The 19,846-nt window shown below is 43.0% G+C and overlaps 1 protein-coding gene across 1 annotated transcript in view; it reads right to left on the bottom strand.

Annotated features, from left to right (window-relative positions):
* The window catches only part of ATG3 (autophagy related 3), a 37,755-nt gene extending 18,100 nt beyond the window's left edge, over positions 1–19,655 (bottom strand). The window contains exons 1-6 of the mRNA XM_045001688.1: positions 19,475–19,655; positions 14,558–14,599; positions 8,349–8,398; positions 7,147–7,217; positions 4,656–4,763; positions 1,824–1,873 (exon numbers count right to left, since the gene is read on the bottom strand). Coding sequence (XP_044857623.1) covers positions 1,824–1,873; positions 4,656–4,763; positions 7,147–7,217; positions 8,349–8,398; positions 14,558–14,599; positions 19,475–19,546 — 393 coding nt within the window. The 5' untranslated portion in view covers positions 19,547–19,655. The remainder of the gene's footprint in view (positions 1–1,823; positions 1,874–4,655; positions 4,764–7,146; positions 7,218–8,348; positions 8,399–14,557; positions 14,600–19,474) is intronic.
* Positions 19,656–19,846: the final 191 nt, after the last annotated feature.

The raw sequence follows: 19,846 nt of genomic DNA, 5'->3' as shown, positions 1-19,846 counted from the left end.
CAACTCTGCTCAGGCTCCAAGTCAAAGGATGACTTCTGTAACTATCCATGTTGTAAATTCTGCTCTGAAAATACATCTACTTCTAGATCACCACCAAGATAGAGACTCTGCTGTCAGAGCATAACTGATGAGCCTGCTGTTTCCCAAGGCAGAACAGAATCCAGTTTGCTCAGCGGCACCACACAGACTATACAGCTAGCAGGAAGAAGTTGTCAGCAAAGAGCAGTGTGACTTGAAGACATACAGAGCTGGTACATTGGGCAAGTCAATTTAAAGGAATCAGGTACAATTATACTTAAAATTAAGTACCTGGTTTAAAGCTTGTTAGTACCATAGCAAAAGCCAGTTGTCCAATAATTCCACACTTGTTTTAAAGCCATGCAAGATTCTCAGCTTGTTTGAGACACTGATCCACAGTCTGACAAGTTAGAGATCCGAGATTGGAAAAGAGAGATCCTGGGTGTTAATGGCCAACATTCTTCCCTTTCCATATAAAACAGGTTCTAACGTTAAAGGTTCTATACAAGCTTGCTAAGTGCATAATAAACTGCTTTGGGATACAGTACCTGTGTACAGAAGACACTACATAAAAGCAAATCCTTTTATAATAATATTACACAGGAACGCAAAGATTTGCCATGTTGTATTGGGCCACTGGCCCATCAAACCAAGTATCCTGCAAAAAGCAGATTTTTGGGTTTTTTTTGGCGCATCTGATGAAGGCAAAACCCTTGCCACACAATGCATATGTGGAGCCAGTTACACAATGCATTATGTACAGTGCAGATACTTCACAGTCTGAAAGAATAGGTGACAAGCATGCCAAGGGCTTTTATTTCTGCTTGAAAAGTGTGTATTTGCCCTGGGCCCCATAAACATAGTAAAAATATTGTTGTACAAGACAATGTTGTTGGTCAGCTACAGTAGGTCTGTAAGCACCATGAGGGACCACTGAATTAAAGTGGTCTGTTGCAGTCCTTACCAATTCCGCCCCCACACACTTCACACACCAGATTTATACTGCTTTTAGATTCAAAGAAGCCTTCCAATTGCAGCTCAGAGGCACAGCTCCATTTTAGTCAGGTTCCTTTTTAAGAGGCATTTCTACAGATGCCTTTCACCCAATAATGCTTTTTAAACATATACATGTCATTGTTGAGAATGGAAAGGTTCATGCTATCTTAAGTGTCTCCTCAGCCTTAGAGGAAGCTGAGAGCAGCTGGAAGTTTTCCAGATTTCATCTCGGCCCTATGATGATTTGAGAAGTATGGTGGCAGTTAATAAAAATGCACTAAAAAAAAAAAATGAATTTAGCTACATTAGTGCCTCAGCAACTGGAGACAGAAGTTTGGCAGGACGTGACTTATCCAAATCAAGATGTACCTTCCCTAGCCTACCTTAAGGGACCAGGATCTTAAAACTATATAAAACTTATTGAATAAGCCCCATTTTACCATATAATAGATTTAAAAAAAAAACCTAACAATTTGTCAGCATTCTAATAGCTCTGCACATGCTCACCTCAAAGTTGAGTGAAATCAGTTTCTAGGTGTATGTGGAATATTAGTGAATGTGTATGTTGAATGGAAATACTCCAGATGAACAGTGCCTCATTCCATGATAATAGATGCTTACACTGATATTATAATGGGTTACTATTTCAGTTCATAGCTCACCCCACCTTCACATATTTCCTGGCCTCTGTACTGGTCTTTCACATACAGAATTAGCTCACATGGCTGTTTAGGGACACTATCAGACATCTATTGTACTTTAACCTTCTAGAATAAGTAGTCAATATTCACAAGCTAACAAACAAATACCTTGCTCTCCAGTGTGATCTCCTTAATTGCTTCTGTCCCGCCTGCAATACCTGTTGATTGAACATCAACATTGAAAATAGTCCAGATTAGAAGAGCCTGTTTCTTTATTGCCAGGTTGGTACAAATGGCTCAGAAAGGAGTATGTGATCCTTTCAATTCCAGATTCTAAAGTTATTTTATAAAAATGTAAGGACACATTATTCAGAGCTGGAAAAGACTATCCCTCCCCCAAGCAGACTTATGTAGGCTAGTACAGACTAATCACATAGGGAAGACTTATCATGAGACAAGAGTTTTGATAGAGGAATCTTAAGGAGTTTCTGCACAAGTAATGAGTTGGGGGCAATAATTTAACTGATGACGGATAGCTCTTACCACTGCAAAAAAATCTAGATGGACTAATAGTCACACTGTACTACTCATGAACACTACCTTACACATAGTAACCTCAAGCACATGAAAGCAAGGTGCACTCCAATAATAATAATAATTTGAGTATGTGGCAAGAGCTACTGTACATTCAAAGCATCCTGTCCATGTAGCAGCTTGACTGTGGTTGAACATGCTTCCTTCTTAGCCAAATGTTATTTCTAGAGTGCCATACGTGTATAAAATAATTCAAATAAATACTGACATGTCCCTGTTCCAAGGAGCTTATATTTAAAAAGTAGCAGCTTGCCACTATCAATTAATAAGCATTAGGAGAAGAGCCTGATACTGTGGCTACACCAGAGAGATTTGTGCCATGTAAATACTTTAGTGTAGCTGCTCTAAGGCGACAGGAGAGAGCTCTCCCATTGGCTTAACTACGCCAGCCCTGCAAGCAGTAGTAGCTATGCTGGTGGAGAGATGCTCTCTGGCCAACATATGCTGACGTAATTTAGTGCTGTCCACATCAGCATGTATGTCACTCAGGGGGCTGGCTAATTCACACCCCTGAGCGACATTACTTATGTTGACTTAAGCTGTAATATAGCCGAAGCCTCTGTCATTCAGAAAAAGGAACACCCAATGCATTGCCACTTCTTGCCCACCCATCCCACTTATCCTTCTATTACTTCTTGTTTACTGCTGTTCTTCTCCACTGTCCTGCAATACAACATCACTCTGTTTCGATACAATCTCAGGTCCAGTTAACCAACTGAAGAGGAAGGGGATCTCAGATGACTTCCTCAAAGATACAATGCATTATCTTAGGAGAATATCCATTAGTAGACATCATACCCTACCACTCAGGAAAGACACAGGCAGCATACTAGCAACACAGCACATCAGCAAATGAACACTATTTGGGAACAATCATTTCAACTGGCTGGTGTAGTCACTCCTACATATTGTTTCTCCTGCCAGAACTGAAGGTACTCTTAGCTCTATAATATCCTAACACTGTCAGATATTGTTGTTTACAGAACTGGTTCACAATATCAGTGAAACTCCCAAAAATCACTGGGAGTGACCAATCAAAAATACAGAGATTTCTAGTGACAAAAATAGGAGTTAAAACACCAGCAAACACAGGATAAAGAAATTAACTTCTCCTGGGGTATTCCAATCACACTAAGGAGCTGTTTCTCTTAGGGCATGTCTTCGCTAACAACATCTGTGTAGTCACGGCACCAGTGCTGGGAGAGACCTGTCCCAGCGCTACAAAAAAAAACCCACCTCTATGAGGGGAATAGCTACCAGTGCTGGGAGAACTGTCTACACTGCCACTTTACAGCACTGAAACTTGCAGCGCTCGGGGGGGGGTGGTGGTGGTGGTGTTTTTTCACACCCCTGAGCGAGAAAGTTGCAGCACTATAAAGTGCCAGTGTAGACAAGCCCTTAGAAAGCCTCTGAAAGGCTACAGAGCTACTGAGAGATGTTGCATTACTCAAGGGGTGAAAATGCTTTGAGTACTTTTGATACATAGAAAGGAGAGAAACTTACCTTTAAAGGCTATTCTCAAACACCTTCATCCTGGAATCTAAAGGTCAACCTTCTCAGGCTGTGTTAAAACAATCATCTACTCTCAAAAGAAAAACTGAAAGGAGTATACTATGGAAGAGATTTTGCTAGGCACTTGGGAGTTAGATCGACTACACAGTAGAGTCAGGTGAACTGTTATTTTTAGTTTTTGAATTTCTCTTTCACAGTGACAAAGGCATCCACTTAGCAGAGAAGTCTGTCTCTAGGACTAAAGCTTTCAAATTTATGAAAGGTACTAACTCAATTTTCTGTAGTTAACTACAGTTTCCTTTTATCATCCCAATTTATCTGAGGGCCCTTAGATACCAAGGAGACAGGTACCTTCTAGCAACACTGAGCTGTTGGGACTAGAGATCAAATGTTCATCTAAGGTGGGGCAATATCACAGTTGTGTCACTGCTTAATTGAGAGAGAGACTTAACTGTTGCACATCTCATACTTAACTCACTGACAAGGGAGGTCAGTATGCCATTATTCTTCACATAAGGTGAAGAGAATGGTGCTTTTATTTCTCTCAGTATCTCTTGAGTAACAAGTTTGGTCCCCTGCATGTGGGATATTTACCTTACCAAATATAGTAATATGCATCTCTATTGTGCTTCTCAAAGGACTTAAAGCTTTAAGAATCCACACCTCTGAGGCATTACTTCATTTCACAGACAGAAACAGACACAGAGAGGTTAAACAACTTTCTAATCTCACACAGAGTACACAGGTATTTAACTGGGAATGTAACTCAGGTCTCTCAAACTAGCTATTAAGACATCACATATGAGAGTTAATAGACATTTTGAAATTAAAATTAAGAGTCAAGGTCTTTAATATTAGTTAGCAGTGGAAAGTTAAAAACAAGCATTTCAGTACCTGCATTGTGAAATGTGTCTACCCATCCCCCATCACCATCATCTTCTTCTATAATTGCTTCCAGTTCATCTGAATACTCCATCTGTTTACACCGCTTGTAGCATGGCACTGTAAAGATCAGCAAACTCTTACGAGTAATAGGATAACTGCAATCAGATACTAGACAGAGCAGAGACAAACTCACTCTGCAAAGCATTCTGCAGTGAATAAGTTTCCCCCAGCCCCTATTTGCTCTTTGTGGTACAAGGTTTTTTTTTTTTGTTTTTTTGTTTTTTTTTAATAAATAGGTTAAAAATACAAATTTAGACAAAATACCTTCAACATTATACAATTTCAGTACATTTGGGTTAATCTTTTAGAATTTCCAACCTTAATTATTCATGTGAATTTAGTGCAGGGGAAGGCAAGATGATACTTGGACTCTAGTTAAAGAGCTGGTACCTTCCAGGCAGTGGTCACACAATCATCTTACATTTTTCTGCCACTTGTCATTGTGCCTCAACCCTGACCTGTAAGGGTCAGAAGGGAGTTTGAGTCTCCAGATTTTCTGAGACTGCGAACCATTTGGTGGTATCTGGGAACTACCTATCCATTTGTTTCATGCATGTCATTGAACAGCTTTTAGTCAGTGCAGATCTTGGCTGAATTGGAACATGCAACTTTTACTGGTTATCTGCTGGGCAGACTTCTACTTAAAGTGCAGTAGTCATGTAAGTGACAGATCAGTTTGTCACCTGGAAAACTGCTGTTAACAGTAACATGGTTATTTAACAAGATTAGTTTACCGTCAATCATATGCATATGTTCAAGTTGTGCTTTCTAAAATAAGGCTTTGTCTACATTAGCATTCTTACTGGCAAACCTTTTGTCAGTCAGGGGTGTGGGGAACACCCCCCCAATGTAAGTTGCACCAACAAAAGCGCTGGTGTGGACAGCGCTATGTCAGCGGAGAGAGTCTCCCGCCAACATAGCTACTGCTGCTCGTTGTGGGTGGTTTAATTATGCCGACAGGAGAGCTCTCTCCTGTTGGCATAGAGTGACTACACAAGAGATCTTAGAGGCACAGTAAAAGTTTGCGTAATAGTACATATCTGATTTAAAGGCAAAACTGACATTTTCATTAACATAAATAGAAAGATTACGTCTGCAACACTCAAACCCAGCCCTGGAGAAGAGAATTAGTATACAAGAGCTACACTTCATAAGCGGACTGTAGACCTTCTACAAAAAACAGGGCATGGGGACAGGGTCAAAATGAAAACTAGAGGACATCTCCCTAGAAACTGGTTAGTAGGGTGCTCTGTGGCATCTTTTCTGCAAGCATTTAACTTAAGTCAGAGGTTACCAGTATACCGTGGTCCCAGACGACTGAGTGCAAGAAACATGGAATCCTGGATTTTCTTCCTCTGAAAAGTGACCGGGAGAGAAAGGGCACCAGAAGACCCCACAGAAATAGCAAGTACATCACTTAGCCATGCAGTCATTGCTATTGCCTGCATAGCAAGTTCATTGCAACTGTAGGCAGCACTAGGGGTGGGGTGGTAAATAATTCAATTACTTTCTCTGCAGACCACAGGGCATTCCATTGGCCCACTGAGGATTTCAAGTCTCCAAAATGGGCAAGTCAAGTCAAAGCATGGAATGCCACCTCATGAGGCCATAATTCCTTCTCGCAGGCCTTCAATTACATAGTTTTTGCAAGCCAGAACTGAGGGGGCTACATTGGCATTTTTGTGATTGTCTTTTGTCTCAAACTTTGCCTATGTTTCTTTTCTGAAAAGAAAGCTTCCCCCATAGTTTTGGCTCAGATGCAAGTTTTCCTCTTTTATAGCAAGTGGGGCAGTCAGTACTAGCATTATACAATGCTTTAATTTTGTGACCATCAGTTGACCTGTTTCACAGCAGAATTCTGCAGTTTCACTAATATGGTGATCTGAGTTACATGGTTTGTATGAGATTAAAAGTATGAGTGTTACCAAGTAAAGCATTTTGGAATACCTTTAGTAAGCCAGGAAGAACCAGAAGATCCAGTATTGGGGAGGGTGAAGGAAGAAGAATTTTAAGTTAAAATCTCACCTTTGCTAACCATTGTGTGTGGAAGGGCGGGGGGAGAGGAGGTGGAGGATTAGAGGAAGCAAGCAAGGAAGGAAAGATAAGGAGGGCTATTTAGTGTTTCTGGACTTAAAGTTTTCAATTTCACAATGCAAGCTGCAATGCTGACCCCAAGCATATATTTATCATCTTCATGCTTGCTGATAACAGATTCTGTGAGTATTCAGATCTCTCTTCTCAAGTTCAGACAATCTGCTGCTTGTGTCACCACAAAATTAAAATGCAGAAGATACAAGGGAAAGTTAGTTTTCATTATCAATTTTATGTATAGGGTAAAATTTGGGTGCACAAGCATGTTCCAACAGGCCTACAATTATTTTCCCCTCAAGTCATTCACAAGAGCTGTACTGCATTCAACTCTACTAAGAGTCATTCTTACCATTTTTAGTTACCAAAAACTGTTTGTCTGTTGGCAGATAAGCCTTGACCTTTAATTCTTCTCCTGAAGCCCTTTAAAAAAAGCATACCACAAAAAAGTGAAAACTTGTTTTGCAGACAAGAACACTTCTATTTTCAGTCTGTGTGGCCAGAAGACAAAAATACCACCTTCCTGCTTCTGTTTGAGATTAGTAACCACCACATATGTAGTAGCAGAACTTGAGATATACTGCAAAAACAACCTACCTCTTTGCAATTTGAAACATACCAAGCTGACCAATGAGGTGATCCCAAGTGTAAGCAGGAAGGGGCTGGGAAGAAGTACCGGTATATTTAAAAGCTTTCAGCAGAATCACCTCACAACCTATTGTGACTCTTGCCATGCTGACAAATCTAAATCTACTAATCGTATATTGCCCACATGCATTAGTTTTTGGCTTGAACAATAATAATCTGAACACTAATGTTACGTTCTAACCACTAACCATTTCATGATTTATTTTTGTGAGGTAAGAAAGACCCTGTTAAAATGTATTGAATACATTTTTTGTATATTCTCATTGCATTTCAGAAATGTTAAAAAAGCCTTCTCAGAATGATTATGGCATGTATATTCAGAGAAAGACCAGCATTTTCTAATCTATAACTCAGCTGGATATGGACTCAAGATCAAATTTAAGTAGTATAAGCTATTGTTTTTAATATGTAGGTTACATCAAGGCAATGACTTCACAAGTAGCCCCTTGTAGTTAGTAAGTTCAGTGACTCTCTGCCACCATGACAGAGAACATGATCTCAAGACTTCAGATTCCCCATAACCAATGGAGCCAAGAAAGGTCCCAAGGGAGAATGAGCCTGCTATTACCATTAGAAATTCAAAGTATTCATACCAGAGTGGTCTGTTTTCTATATCCACCTCAGAAGAAACCATCCTGACTGCAGCTACAAATGGTAGCTAATACAAAAGCCTCCCCCCTCTCCTCCCCTCCCCCAAAAAAGTGACTAATTTGGATCATGACAAAGATATCAATGGCATGGGTTCTACGGCCAGAGTTCATGTCTAGATTTAGTTCTCATCTACATTAAATTGAGATATACCATACATTTTTACATCTGATGCAAATGTAATATGACAAAAAAAATGTGCTGTTCCTCTAACTTTCCGCACCTCTAGCTCTTTGTGCCTCATTCTCTTTTACTTACCATTGCCAAGTAGGACAGTGGTGAACTAAATGGTCTCCAGCTGCCACAAACTGTTTGGGCACAAAGAAAAAGGTGAAATGCGTACGTAGTATATGGAAACTCTTATGAGCTGAGCAGTATTAACATTTCAGTTGTACAGAGATCACATTTTTGTAAGTGTGTTCAATGTAATCTTCACAGCACTTTATGCTTTAGAGATGCAGTGAAAAGAAAAAGCATCTGTTTCCTCCAACTGGTGTAGACAGACACTGACTGATTTCTTTCATCTCGAGGAACCATGCAGTAAAGAGAGTCATAACTGCAAAGATGGACAGAACTTCTAAGAGTTTTCTCTATACCTTATGGCAAACCCAAAAAGGTTTATGAACATTTACCAGGCTAGTACATTTAAAATATACTTGTTGTCATAAATATAAAGGGAAGGGTAACCACCTTTCTGTATACAGTACTATAAAATCCCTTCTGGCCAGAGGCACAAAATTCTTTTACCTGTAAAGGGTTAAGCAGCTCAGGTAACCTGGCTGACACCTGATCAAAAGGATCAATAAGGGGACAAGTTACTTTCAAATCTGGGGAGGGAGAAAAGGCTTTGTTTTGTCTGTTCTGTCTATTCTGTGTGCTTGCTGGAGACAGATCAAGAAGGCAAGAAATCCAACTCAATTAGAATTAGTAAGTAATAATAAGGGAATGTGTTAGCTTACTTTTATTTTGGCTTGTAATTTTCCTTGTCTAGAGGGAGGTCTTGTCTAGAGGCAGGTTTATCCCTGGATTTGTAACTTTAAGGTTTTGCCTAGAGAGGAAATCCTCTATGTTCTTGAGTCTTTTGTTATTCTGTAAAGTACTTACCATCCTGATTTTACAGAGGTAATTCTTTTACCTTTTATTTAATTAAAATTCTTCTTTTAAGAACCTGATTGATTTTTCATTGTTTTAAGATCCAATGGTTTGGGTCTGTGTTCACCAGTACCAATTTGTGAGGATATTATTCTTAACTCTCCCCAGGAAAGAGGGTGTCAGGGCTTAGGGGATTATTCTCAAGCCTGCCCAGGAAAAGGGGTGTAGGGGGTTTGGGGGGATATTTGAGGAAGGTAGGGCTCCAAGTGGCCCTCCCTAAATGTTTGTTTAAATCACTTGGTGGTGGCAGCATTACTTAATCCAAGGAATAGGAGTTTTTAACCTAAGCTGGTAAAAGTAAGCTTAGAGGGTCTTCATGCAGGTCCCCACGTCTGTTCCCTAAAGTTCAGGGTGGGGAGAAAACCCTGACACTTGTTCACTCCACCATGAAGACAGCAGTGAAAAAAAGCTAGTTTTATTTGCCCATGGGGAAAGTTTACTCTTGCCTATATCAGGATTTGACAAGACTGCTTTATTAAATAAATGCTTGTTACAGTTAGCAATACAGGCAAGTAGAATTTGGATTGACATTTAATTTTTGTGAAAGATTTTCTTCTTTAAAAAAACCCAAATGGAAGTATTTCCCCATTCTCAAATTTTAACTAGAAGTTCTTAAAAACATTTCCCTGCAGTGTTCAAACCAAACACTGTAACATGAAGAAACTGAAAGTGAAACGGACATCACTTATTCATTGTTAAAGTCAAGAGAAATGCAAGTGAGTAAGTAAGCGGATACAAGTATTATAGCATGGCAGTGCCCAAAGATGCCAATTATGAATGGATATCAAAGTGTGCTAGGTGCTGTGAAAACATATGAAAATAGGTCCCTGTCCTGAAGAGTTAGATTTTAAAAACTCTTAATAAACTGTAAATAGTAACTGAGGTAAAGAAATTTCTTAATTATGTTTCTAGTATATTTTAAAGAAACAACAGCATTTAAGAGCTATATAGAGTGAATATTAACGCAGTCTCATCCAGTCATTTGTTTGTCCCTTATTCTGTTCATAATGGGAAGGATCAGCTGAAGTTTTATAGTGAATTTGTTTTGCTCGTTCTTTTACAATGTTATTAGTTTTGCAAATGGCTTACACATCTGTTGTTCCAGCTGCTTCCCCATTTTAAAATACTACTTCACAGTAACATGCTACTCAGCTGACAAACTCATTGCAGAATGGCTTCACAGGCTATAGTATAGATTGGCCAACCATTTTCTCTCCATGTGCTCCAAAAACAATGCAAGTCAGCATAACAAAAATATCACAATGTTTGTTCAGTATGGATAATAGATTTACTCCATGGAAAAGTAATTTCCTCTTTCTAGGAAAGCATCTGGAGACTGACCTCTATCAAAAGAGATGTTTTACCATAATGGGGAAAAACAGTTAAAATAAAATAAAATAAAAAAAACAAAACAAAACAGGGAAGATCTATAAAGTCATTCACTCATACATGAAAACACTCTGTATTATGTAGAAAACTGCAGCATTCTTTATAATCCTGTACTTGTTTAAAACACTTGAATGGATTGCTTGTAGAAATGGGGAAAATAGGTACATCCTAACCATTTTAATAACATCGTCAACATAAGATGTCATTTTAAAGTGTTTTCTTACCTGGGTTAACCATGTAAATTACTAAAGTGAACTTTAAATCTCATTTGCTTTTCATCCTTCAGTTTTTACAGTTAAACTAAGCCAGTCAGTTTCACTTTGATTTCCATGCAGTAGTCCTATGAACATAGGTTTGTGTTCACAGTACTGCAAGAAAATGTTTAACTTAAACATCCTTAAATATGTTAATACACATAATTTTCAGTAAGCATACATTTAAAATTTTATAAAATTAAGTCTAGTGGTGTCCTTTTGAAATGTCACTAGCAAGGATTTAACAGAATACTCACGTGACATCCAAAAAAAGTGTTAAAATGAATTCAAATATCTGTCAATATACTAGAAACAAGAAGAGGCAGGATAGGCGTTTAGCCAGGTGATGCAGTGGGTAAATTAGCTAGATAGCCACCTCAAGAGATATTATTAGACCTAGCTTTAGACCATAGGACCAAGTCACAAAACTGCCATAGAATTAATCACAATTTGCAATCAGCATTTCAGAGACCAAAAAGATTGGAACAACAACAAAAACCATAACAAAATGCAAGCATGGAATTGAAATGCATTAGCAAAGTGGTATAAGTTTGTGGGCCAGCAAAACAAGAGTTATCTGGCAGTAGGTATCCCTTCATTGCTTGTGTGTATTACAGTTCACTGACACACTCAAAGAAAACATATGAGCGCTACCATTAAAGAGACAGCCTCCTCTTACACACTTGACAGAATTTCTCTTTAATGATAACTGTAGGACAGGGCAAGAGCTACAGCTCCTAGAACAATTAGGGATAGTGGAAGAAGATTTTTCAGAAGCACAAATGGCAGTTGGACCCTTAAAAATCCTACCCTATATTGGTCAAGGCACCCAATCTTGGTGCAATGATTCACTACTTTACTCCTCTGACCATCTGCTTTACTATGGTCTGTTTCCATAGAGAGGAGACACCCTGTTAAAGCAAGTCTTTCGCTGGTTCTTTTTGACCTACCTGCACTCTCCCTCTCCACCCCCCTGCAGAAAAACTCAGCCATGGAAACCTACCAAATGGTCAATCAAAGAACCAACCAAAAATCAGTTCCTCCATGGAGCTAAAGATTGAGGTTAACGCAATACATTTGAAGATACTTTATGTGGGACTCTTAAGACACAATGTTGCCTAATCAAGAAAAACTTTCACAGATTAAGATACACAGAACAGCTCTGAGTCTTCTAAAATAAATTAATATCCTGGGTCATGTTTATAAAGACAGAATCAGAACCAGGGGCCCAACTGATACCACATACTTGTGGCAGAAAGGCTACCCAGTCAGGGAACCCATCAAGGCAGAGTTGGAATAAAAAGCCGTAACTCTTTGAAAGCAAATTGCCAAGATACATGGAGAGCACATGAGCTCTCAACCTCTTGGGAATCACTACACTTGGTGTCAGCCAGGTTACCTGAGCTTCTTAACCCTTTACAGGTAAAAGAGGACAGGCAGTCTCCTCACACATCCTGCAAGAAAAGAGTATGCCATAATATATGACACCAATGGTTCATTAAATCTAAGATCCTGCCTCTGGCATGGATTTATATCTAATGCTGCAAACGGCAAAGACTCCCTCCACAGTGCATATAGCAAGCTGACCCAAAAGGGAAACCCCTTCTAATTAGACATCCCTGTGCAGCTTTTTGCCACAGATGATGGGGCTAAGTGTCAGTGGTTCAGAGTTATCTAGAATTTTTTTTTGGGTGGTCACTGTGAAGTGAGAAGAAAATAAACAAAACTACCTCAAAAGATTGTTTAGCACTAAAAATTGGTTAATTCTATAGTACTCCAGTAGGCTAGCAAAAATGATCTCCTCTGGCACATAGTGTAGCTCAGTAGAAATGTTATTTGTCTGTCTTGCCACCACTATCTTCATTTTTGTCTGATTCTGTCTCCTTCCTTCTCTGCATTTGTCTTTACCTTACCTCTCTCCTTCATCCTCCCTGCTTCCATTTTACTCTTTTGTAGTCTGAGTAGACAGTATCAGAGACAACAGCTTTCAAACACTAGCCCTTCCCATCCTCGTGTAAAGAGGAGTAAAACCAAAACACACCATTGCATTCGATACAGAAAAGAAACTGGCCAGGAATTTGTAATCCTTGTTTCCTTTTACAACAGACTCCTTTGTAAGCTGCTACCAGAGACACTTACTGGAAACATGGCCAAGCTAGGGGCAGCCTATAGAGGAGTACAGAAAAATGCTTGTGCATGGCAGATGGACAACAATATGTTGTGACCCCACCACACACTCAGCAGCAGGGGAAAACAGATGGTGGAAAGCAGGGGGTGCTTTTAGCAAGCCTGGGCAGTCCCTGGATTGCTTAAGGGAGGGGGAGTTTTCAGTCCAATGAACTCTTTCCTGCTCAGACTTCAATGCAGAATGGAGCTGCTGACCCAGGAAAACCAAACCAAACTATCTAAGCCAGGGGTGGGCAAACTTTTTGGGCCAAGGGATACATCCGCGTGGGGAAATTATATGCAAGGCCAGGGTAGGGGGTTGGGGTGCGTGAGGGAGTGCGGGGTGTGGAAGGGGGTGCAGGAAGGGGCTTGGGGCAAGGGATTGGGGCAGAGGAGGAGTGTGGGATGTACGAGGGGGCTCAGGGCAGGGGGTTGGGGTGCACAGGGGGTGCAGGATGCAGCAGGGGGCTCAGGGCAAGGGAGTGGGGTGCTGGAGGGGTACAGGGTACAGGGGTACAGGAAGGGGGCTTAGGGCAGGGAGTTGGGGTGCAGGAAGGGTGCGGGGTGCAGGCAGGGGGCTTAGGGCAAGGGAGTGGGGTGCTGGAGGGGTACGGGGTGCAGGCAGGGGGCTTAGGGCAGGGAGTTGGGGGGCAGGGTACAGGAGGGGTTCGGGCTCCGGCCCAGTATCACTTACCTCAAGTGGCTCCGGGGTTACAGTGGCACGCATCGGGACCAGGGCAGGCTCCCTGCCTGCCTGCCCTGTCCCCGCGCCGCTCCTGGAAGCACTGCGGCCCCTGAGGGAGGGGAGGCAGAGGGCTCTGCGTGTGCTCCCCTTGCCATGCCTCTAGGTACCTCCCCCGAAGCTCCCATTGGCCGCGGATCCCCATTCCCGGCCAATGGGAGCTGTGGGCAGGCGGTGAATAGAGCCCTCTGCTCCCCCCCACCTCCACCCGGGGCCATTGGGACATGGTGCCGGCGGTGCCGCGGGCAGGATCCAAAGCCCTGAGGGGCCAGATCCGGCCCGCAGGCCGTAGTATGCCCACCCCCGATCTAAACAATGTTCAGAGAAGGGTGGGTTCTCCCTCAGCCTATATTAGGATGCTTAGGGCTTGCGCCCCAAACTCCATTCCAAGAGGAATTCTGTTGCTGACAGACTTCAACAGCAGAAATACTTTGCACATACACCTCTACCCCGATATAACACTGTCCTCGGGAGCCAAAAGAATCTTACTGCATTATAGGTGAAACCATGTTATATCAAACTTGCTTTGATTCACTGGAGCGCGCAGCCCCGCCCCCCCGGAGCGCTGCTTTACCGTGTTATATCGGGTCATGTTATATCGGGGTAGAGATGTAGTAGTAGTTATCACATCCTCAAATTTTCACTAAGTTAGCAGTTGCAAGAGTCAATTTAAGATTGATTATAATGTTATGGCAACTTTTACCACAAGTTATTACTATTTTAATAGCTTGCTTAAGTACATTTTATAAGTTCTGAACACTCACCTCTTCAGGAGTGATGACTCCAGTTTCTTTAAACTTTGACTCCTAGAATAAAGACAATTCAGAAACATTTACATCTCTGTTGACATTTGAATCCCTTTCTCTAAAGCTGAAGAAACTCTGCTAGGCCCTGATCCTGCAACTGTCTCTCTCTAGGTCAGCGATTCTCAAACTATGGGTTGTGACCCCATTTTAATGGGGTTGCCAGAGCTGGCTTAGACTCGCTGGGGTCCAGGGCTCAAGTCCGAAGACTTCAGCCCTAGGTAGCGGGGCTCAGGTTACAGGCCCCTTGCCTGGGGCTGAAGCCTTTAGGCTTTGGCCCCCCACACCACCCCATGGCAGTGGGGCTCAGGCTTTGGTTCCTTCACCCAGTGTGGTGGGGCTCAGGTGTTAGTCCCCGCTCCTGGGCTCATGTAGTAATTTTTGTTGTCAGAAGGGGGTTATGGTGCAATGAAGTTTGAGAACCCCTGCTCTAGGTAGCTCTGTGCACCAGCTTGAAGGCAGTTGTGGGGTCAGTATCCTAGTTTGTAGCCAGCCTGCAGCCATTTTCTATAGTACAGAACATTAGCAAGAAAATAGTTCTTTGAAGAATCTAAGAGGTTATCAGAACTGCCACATAACTGCAGAAAAATATGCTGTGGTTATCAATATTCAGTTGGCTAATAAGAGAGGTCCTGTGATCAGTGCTATACTTGCTTAAGAGGCAGAAAGCCAATCAGAACCAGGCACTCTCAGCCATGATTTCTGTAACTGCTCCAAGTACTAAACTAAAAATTATTAACATAATGCATCAGTTTGAGATTACAAAAAGCAAAGAAGTCCAGAAATTAAGAATGATTGTTCCCACTGCCAATGTGCCTTGGACCCATTTTGTAGAGATATATTTGCTTTTTTGGTGAGGGTGTATTATATATACACACACACACACTCACACTCCTTTATTGTGCACCACATGCAAATAGTTTTGAGTTTCTTGAATTTTCTCATGCTGTTTTCATTAACTTGTTCTCAGTTTGGACAAGGTACATTGCTATCTATAAGATTTCAGTTTACTTTTGCATTCAGACAGACATCTAGAAAGTTTAAGTGTAAAAAACAGGTGTGATTCATGCTCATGTAAACTCAGAATGCACAGAAAATTTTAGAATCTAGAAGAAATATCAGCACTGAAAGACCAGAAGTTTCCTCCCATAATTTTAAGACTACCGAAGAATGAGAGAACCAGTAGTTATCCATATTTGGGATGTACCACCCATCTCTGTAATATCTGAGGTGGATTTCCTTCCTACTGCCCTGAACAGCCCTCAGATTTCATTATCAAGTCTCAGTCCTCTTTTCAACCAGTACTCTGACTCTGGGCTACAATTCCATCCTGTTCAATCCTCCAATATCATTCAGTCTTCAGTTAAGCATACGTTCTACTGCTTCCACTGCCAGAGTTAATTGCCATAGATGCACTGCATGGGGCACAGAAAGTCTGAGGATGTTCAAATTGTCACCTTCTAACATGGGAGCTGGAAAAAGCAACATCTTGTCCATATCAGCATATCTAGTCTCTCTCCTCCCTCCCCCCCCCCCCAAAGATGAAGGAAAAATATAATTTAAGTGCATGATTCAGATGAGACAGGCAAAACTCTTGTGGTACCACTGCGAGACAATAGAATATCAACACTGCATGCCAATGAAAATTCTCCTTTTAAGAGTTTGGCATAATAGATAAATCTGAAGACTTTATGGCAGTGCATTATGTTACCGTATCAAAGTCTCAGAATGCAATGATCTTAGAACTTGTTCCCAAGTTGCATCATACAGCACATACAAGTCTGGGATCTTGAGAGTGGGTGGGGCCAAAAACAGACCAGCCTGGATCCCCTGTCAACCTAGTGAAGTGTAAAAAGTTTAGCTTCTTTAGAAGGCAAGGCTACATTATGCTGCATTCCTAGTGGGTATTTTTAAAATCCCATCCATCTGTAGTAGAAAGAGAGCCTGAAGCAGAGGCCTGGTACAAGGCCTGAATCAAAGTCAACAAAAGTTATGCTTTGAGCAAAAGTGAGGCCCTCTCAAAAGGAGATGCTTGCCTGCAAGTTCACTGTTACGTACATGAACTCGACGCCAGCATTGCTAAAATACACTGATTAAGTAAATACATTCCAGCAGGCTAGGACAAGAACACCCCAACCTAGCAGATAAGATGGTTTGACAGAAGTGATGACTAGTGATGTTTTATCTGAAATATCAGGAGAAAGGTACAGGGGAGGTACTAAATGTCATGAAACATGTAAGGTGATATGCAAGTTGTTTATCCCAGATGGCTTGTTTCAGTCTATAAATGCTGGAATGCTTCACCTTCACCCTTTGTCCAGCTGCTGATTCACTGTCATGGGCAAACCTATTAAATTTACCTGTAGCACATATAGGGAACTAATACTGTGCTTTGTTGGCAATAAACCTGGCCTAGCGCCTTCACCACTGAACAGTCTGTGGTCTTCTTGGGCAGTTCAATCAAAGTCTGCTGTGCGAGCTATCTTGTCAGAGCCTGTGCAGCACATAGCAAGAACATACATGCAGCCAACAACTGACACCACCATTCACTTGGTTTTCAGTTGTTGTTTTGTAGCATTCCAGTCTCTCACAACAAGCTATTCAAAGTGCAAGGATGGTGAACAGCACGTGTCTTAGAATCATAGAATATCAGGGTTGGAAAGGACCTCAGGAGGTCATCTAGTCCAACCCCCTGCTGAAAGCAGGACCAATTCCCAACTAAATCATCCCAGCCAGGGCTTTGTCAAGCCTGACCTTAAAAACCTCTAAGGAAGGAGATTCCACCACCTCCCTAGGTAACCCATTCCAGTGCTTCACCACCCTCCTAGTGAAAAAGTCTTTCCTAATATCCAACCTAAACCTACCCCACTGCAACTTGAGACCATTACTCCTTGTTCTGTCATCTCATATCACTGGGAACAGTCTAGATCCTTTAATACATTGTGTTACAGTGGTTAGAAGAGGAAATTTGGAGTTATAACTCCTGGGCTCTATTTCTAGCACAGCAAGTGACCTACTCAGTAAACTCAGACAAGTCACTGTGCCTCAGTTTCTGTCTCTATACTCACAATCACAGTGATGGGCAATGTTATAAAAACTTAGCTAAAACATGGACACCACCATAATATTTTCTTCACAGGGGCAAGAAAATTTGGTTCATGAATGAAGAATGCTACAAACAAGGATCTCTTACGTGAAGTACAAAATATGTAAGGAAGTTACATTACAGAAGCCTGAACTGATCAAGAGGATTGCGTTTTTGATTTTTCCATTAAAAGGGTCCCAGTAGAAACAACTCTTCTGAAAGCAGGCACTAAAGTTCTGAAAGCAAAACTGTCTTCACTGTCTTCATTACCTGGACTGAGGAAAATCCAGAGACTAAATTGACAGCAAGAGAAGAAAATGGGGATTTTTAAAAAAAAATCATCAGTTTTAATACAAGGGATTATTAGTAACAGAGGCAAGAATACTTTGCAGTAGAGCAGCTACATGTAACAAAGAACTAAAGCGACAGAAGTACCGGCATGTGTTACAGCTACATGAAGTACAGAAGTAGATAGAAGTATTTGCATGTGTTACAAGGGTTTGGCGAGTATTAGGCTAGGTCTAACACAGCAACTAGACACTCATGGCAGGCAAGGCCAGCTGCACTGGTTTAGCTACTCTGTAGACACAGCCTTATTTAAAGGCCTTGCCTACACACAAAAACTGTACTGCTCGAACTACACTGGTATAATAAGAGTGGTACAATCCTCCCACCAACCCCCGAAGTGTGGACTCAGTTATACCCAGGTGCTTATACCAGCAGGGCTGGCTTTAGCAAGTGTGGGGCCCGATTCGAACAGTTTCGACGGGGCCCCCGGCAGGGATAAGTAAAACAAACAAACAAACAAACACCACAGGTAAAAAAACACGTGGGGCTTGTACTCACTGGGCGGCCCTCCTAGTTTTCAGCAGCGGGTCCTTCACTCGCTCCGGGTCTTTGGTGGCACTGAAGGACCTGCCGCTGAAGTGCTGCTGAAGACCCGGAGTGAGCGAAGGACCCACCGCCAAAGTGCTGCTGAAGACCTGGAGCGCTGCCGGGTGAGTAAAAATTAAAAAGGAGCCTGTAGCCAGGGAAGGGATTCTCGGCCACTTGCCCCCCACGTCCCCGGTGGCCCTGCCACTGGGAGCGGGGCCCTCTTAGGTGCGAGGCCCGATTCGGGGGAATTGGCCTAAAGCCGGTCCTGTATACCAGCATAGTTTTTTTCCTATAAAAGAAGGCAAACAAGCTATAGTGGTTAAGGCACCTAGGGTGACCAGAAAGCAAGTGTGAAAAATCAGGACAAACTTTTGGGAAGAGAGACGAGGAAGGTTTAGTTGTGTATAAAGACAAAGCCCTTAGTATCAGGGCGATCCTGAAAATATCAGGACATCTGGTCACCCTAAAGGCCCCTTTCCACCCAGAAACTGCACCTAGACCAGTACAACCCCTAGGAGAGGGGGTCACGCCCCTAACCAACACAGCAACACCGGCACCAGAACGGCCACCGCCCAGGCCTACGAGGCGGTACCCGAGGGCAAGTCCCCGTTAAGGGCTCCCTGCCCACCCGCAGCCCTCCCCGTGTCCGGGGCCGCCGCCTCCCGGCCTGGAGCACCGCGGGCTCCCTCCCCGCGCCGTGACAGCCCCGCACGCCCCGGGGCGCCGCGGGTGACACGGGCAGAGGCTGCCAAGGGGCCGTGTCGCGGCTCTCGCTGGGACACCAGCCTGCCCCGGACACCAGCGGGCTGCGCGGCCGCGGGAACCGCCCCGGGGTGGGGGGTCCGAGGGGGAAGAGGCACCTCCGGGCCCACCCGCCCCGCCCGGGGTCAGGCTGCGGCGGCCCCACCGGGCGGTACCTTGAGCACGGGAGTGAGGTACTCGGCCACCTCCAGCGCCTTCCCCTTCACCGTGTTGATGACGTTCTGCATCCTGCCGGCGCGCGCGGGGTCCCTAACGCCCACCGCCCCGCTCGCGCCTCAAGCCTTCAGCAGCGCCCACCGCCAGCCGGAGTCACATGACCGGTCCGTCCCCCCCCCAGCAGCACGTGATACAGACGCCCAGACAGGGGAAAAGCTCCGCTCACAGCTTTATGCTTGCGCGGCAGATTGCCGGCTAGGACCCACAATGCGCATGCGCACGTGAAGAGACAGTTTCCCTGCGCGCACGCGTAGAACGGGGGGGGGGGATAAGGAAGAGGAGAAAGGACGTGCGCAATGGGCTGCATGGGG

The sequence above is a fragment of the Mauremys mutica genome, chromosome 1, assembly GCF_020497125.1.
Source record: "Mauremys mutica isolate MM-2020 ecotype Southern chromosome 1, ASM2049712v1, whole genome shotgun sequence".
Taxonomy (NCBI): Eukaryota; Metazoa; Chordata; order Testudines; family Geoemydidae; genus Mauremys; species Mauremys mutica.
This window is presented reverse-complemented; position numbering and strand designations above follow the sequence as displayed.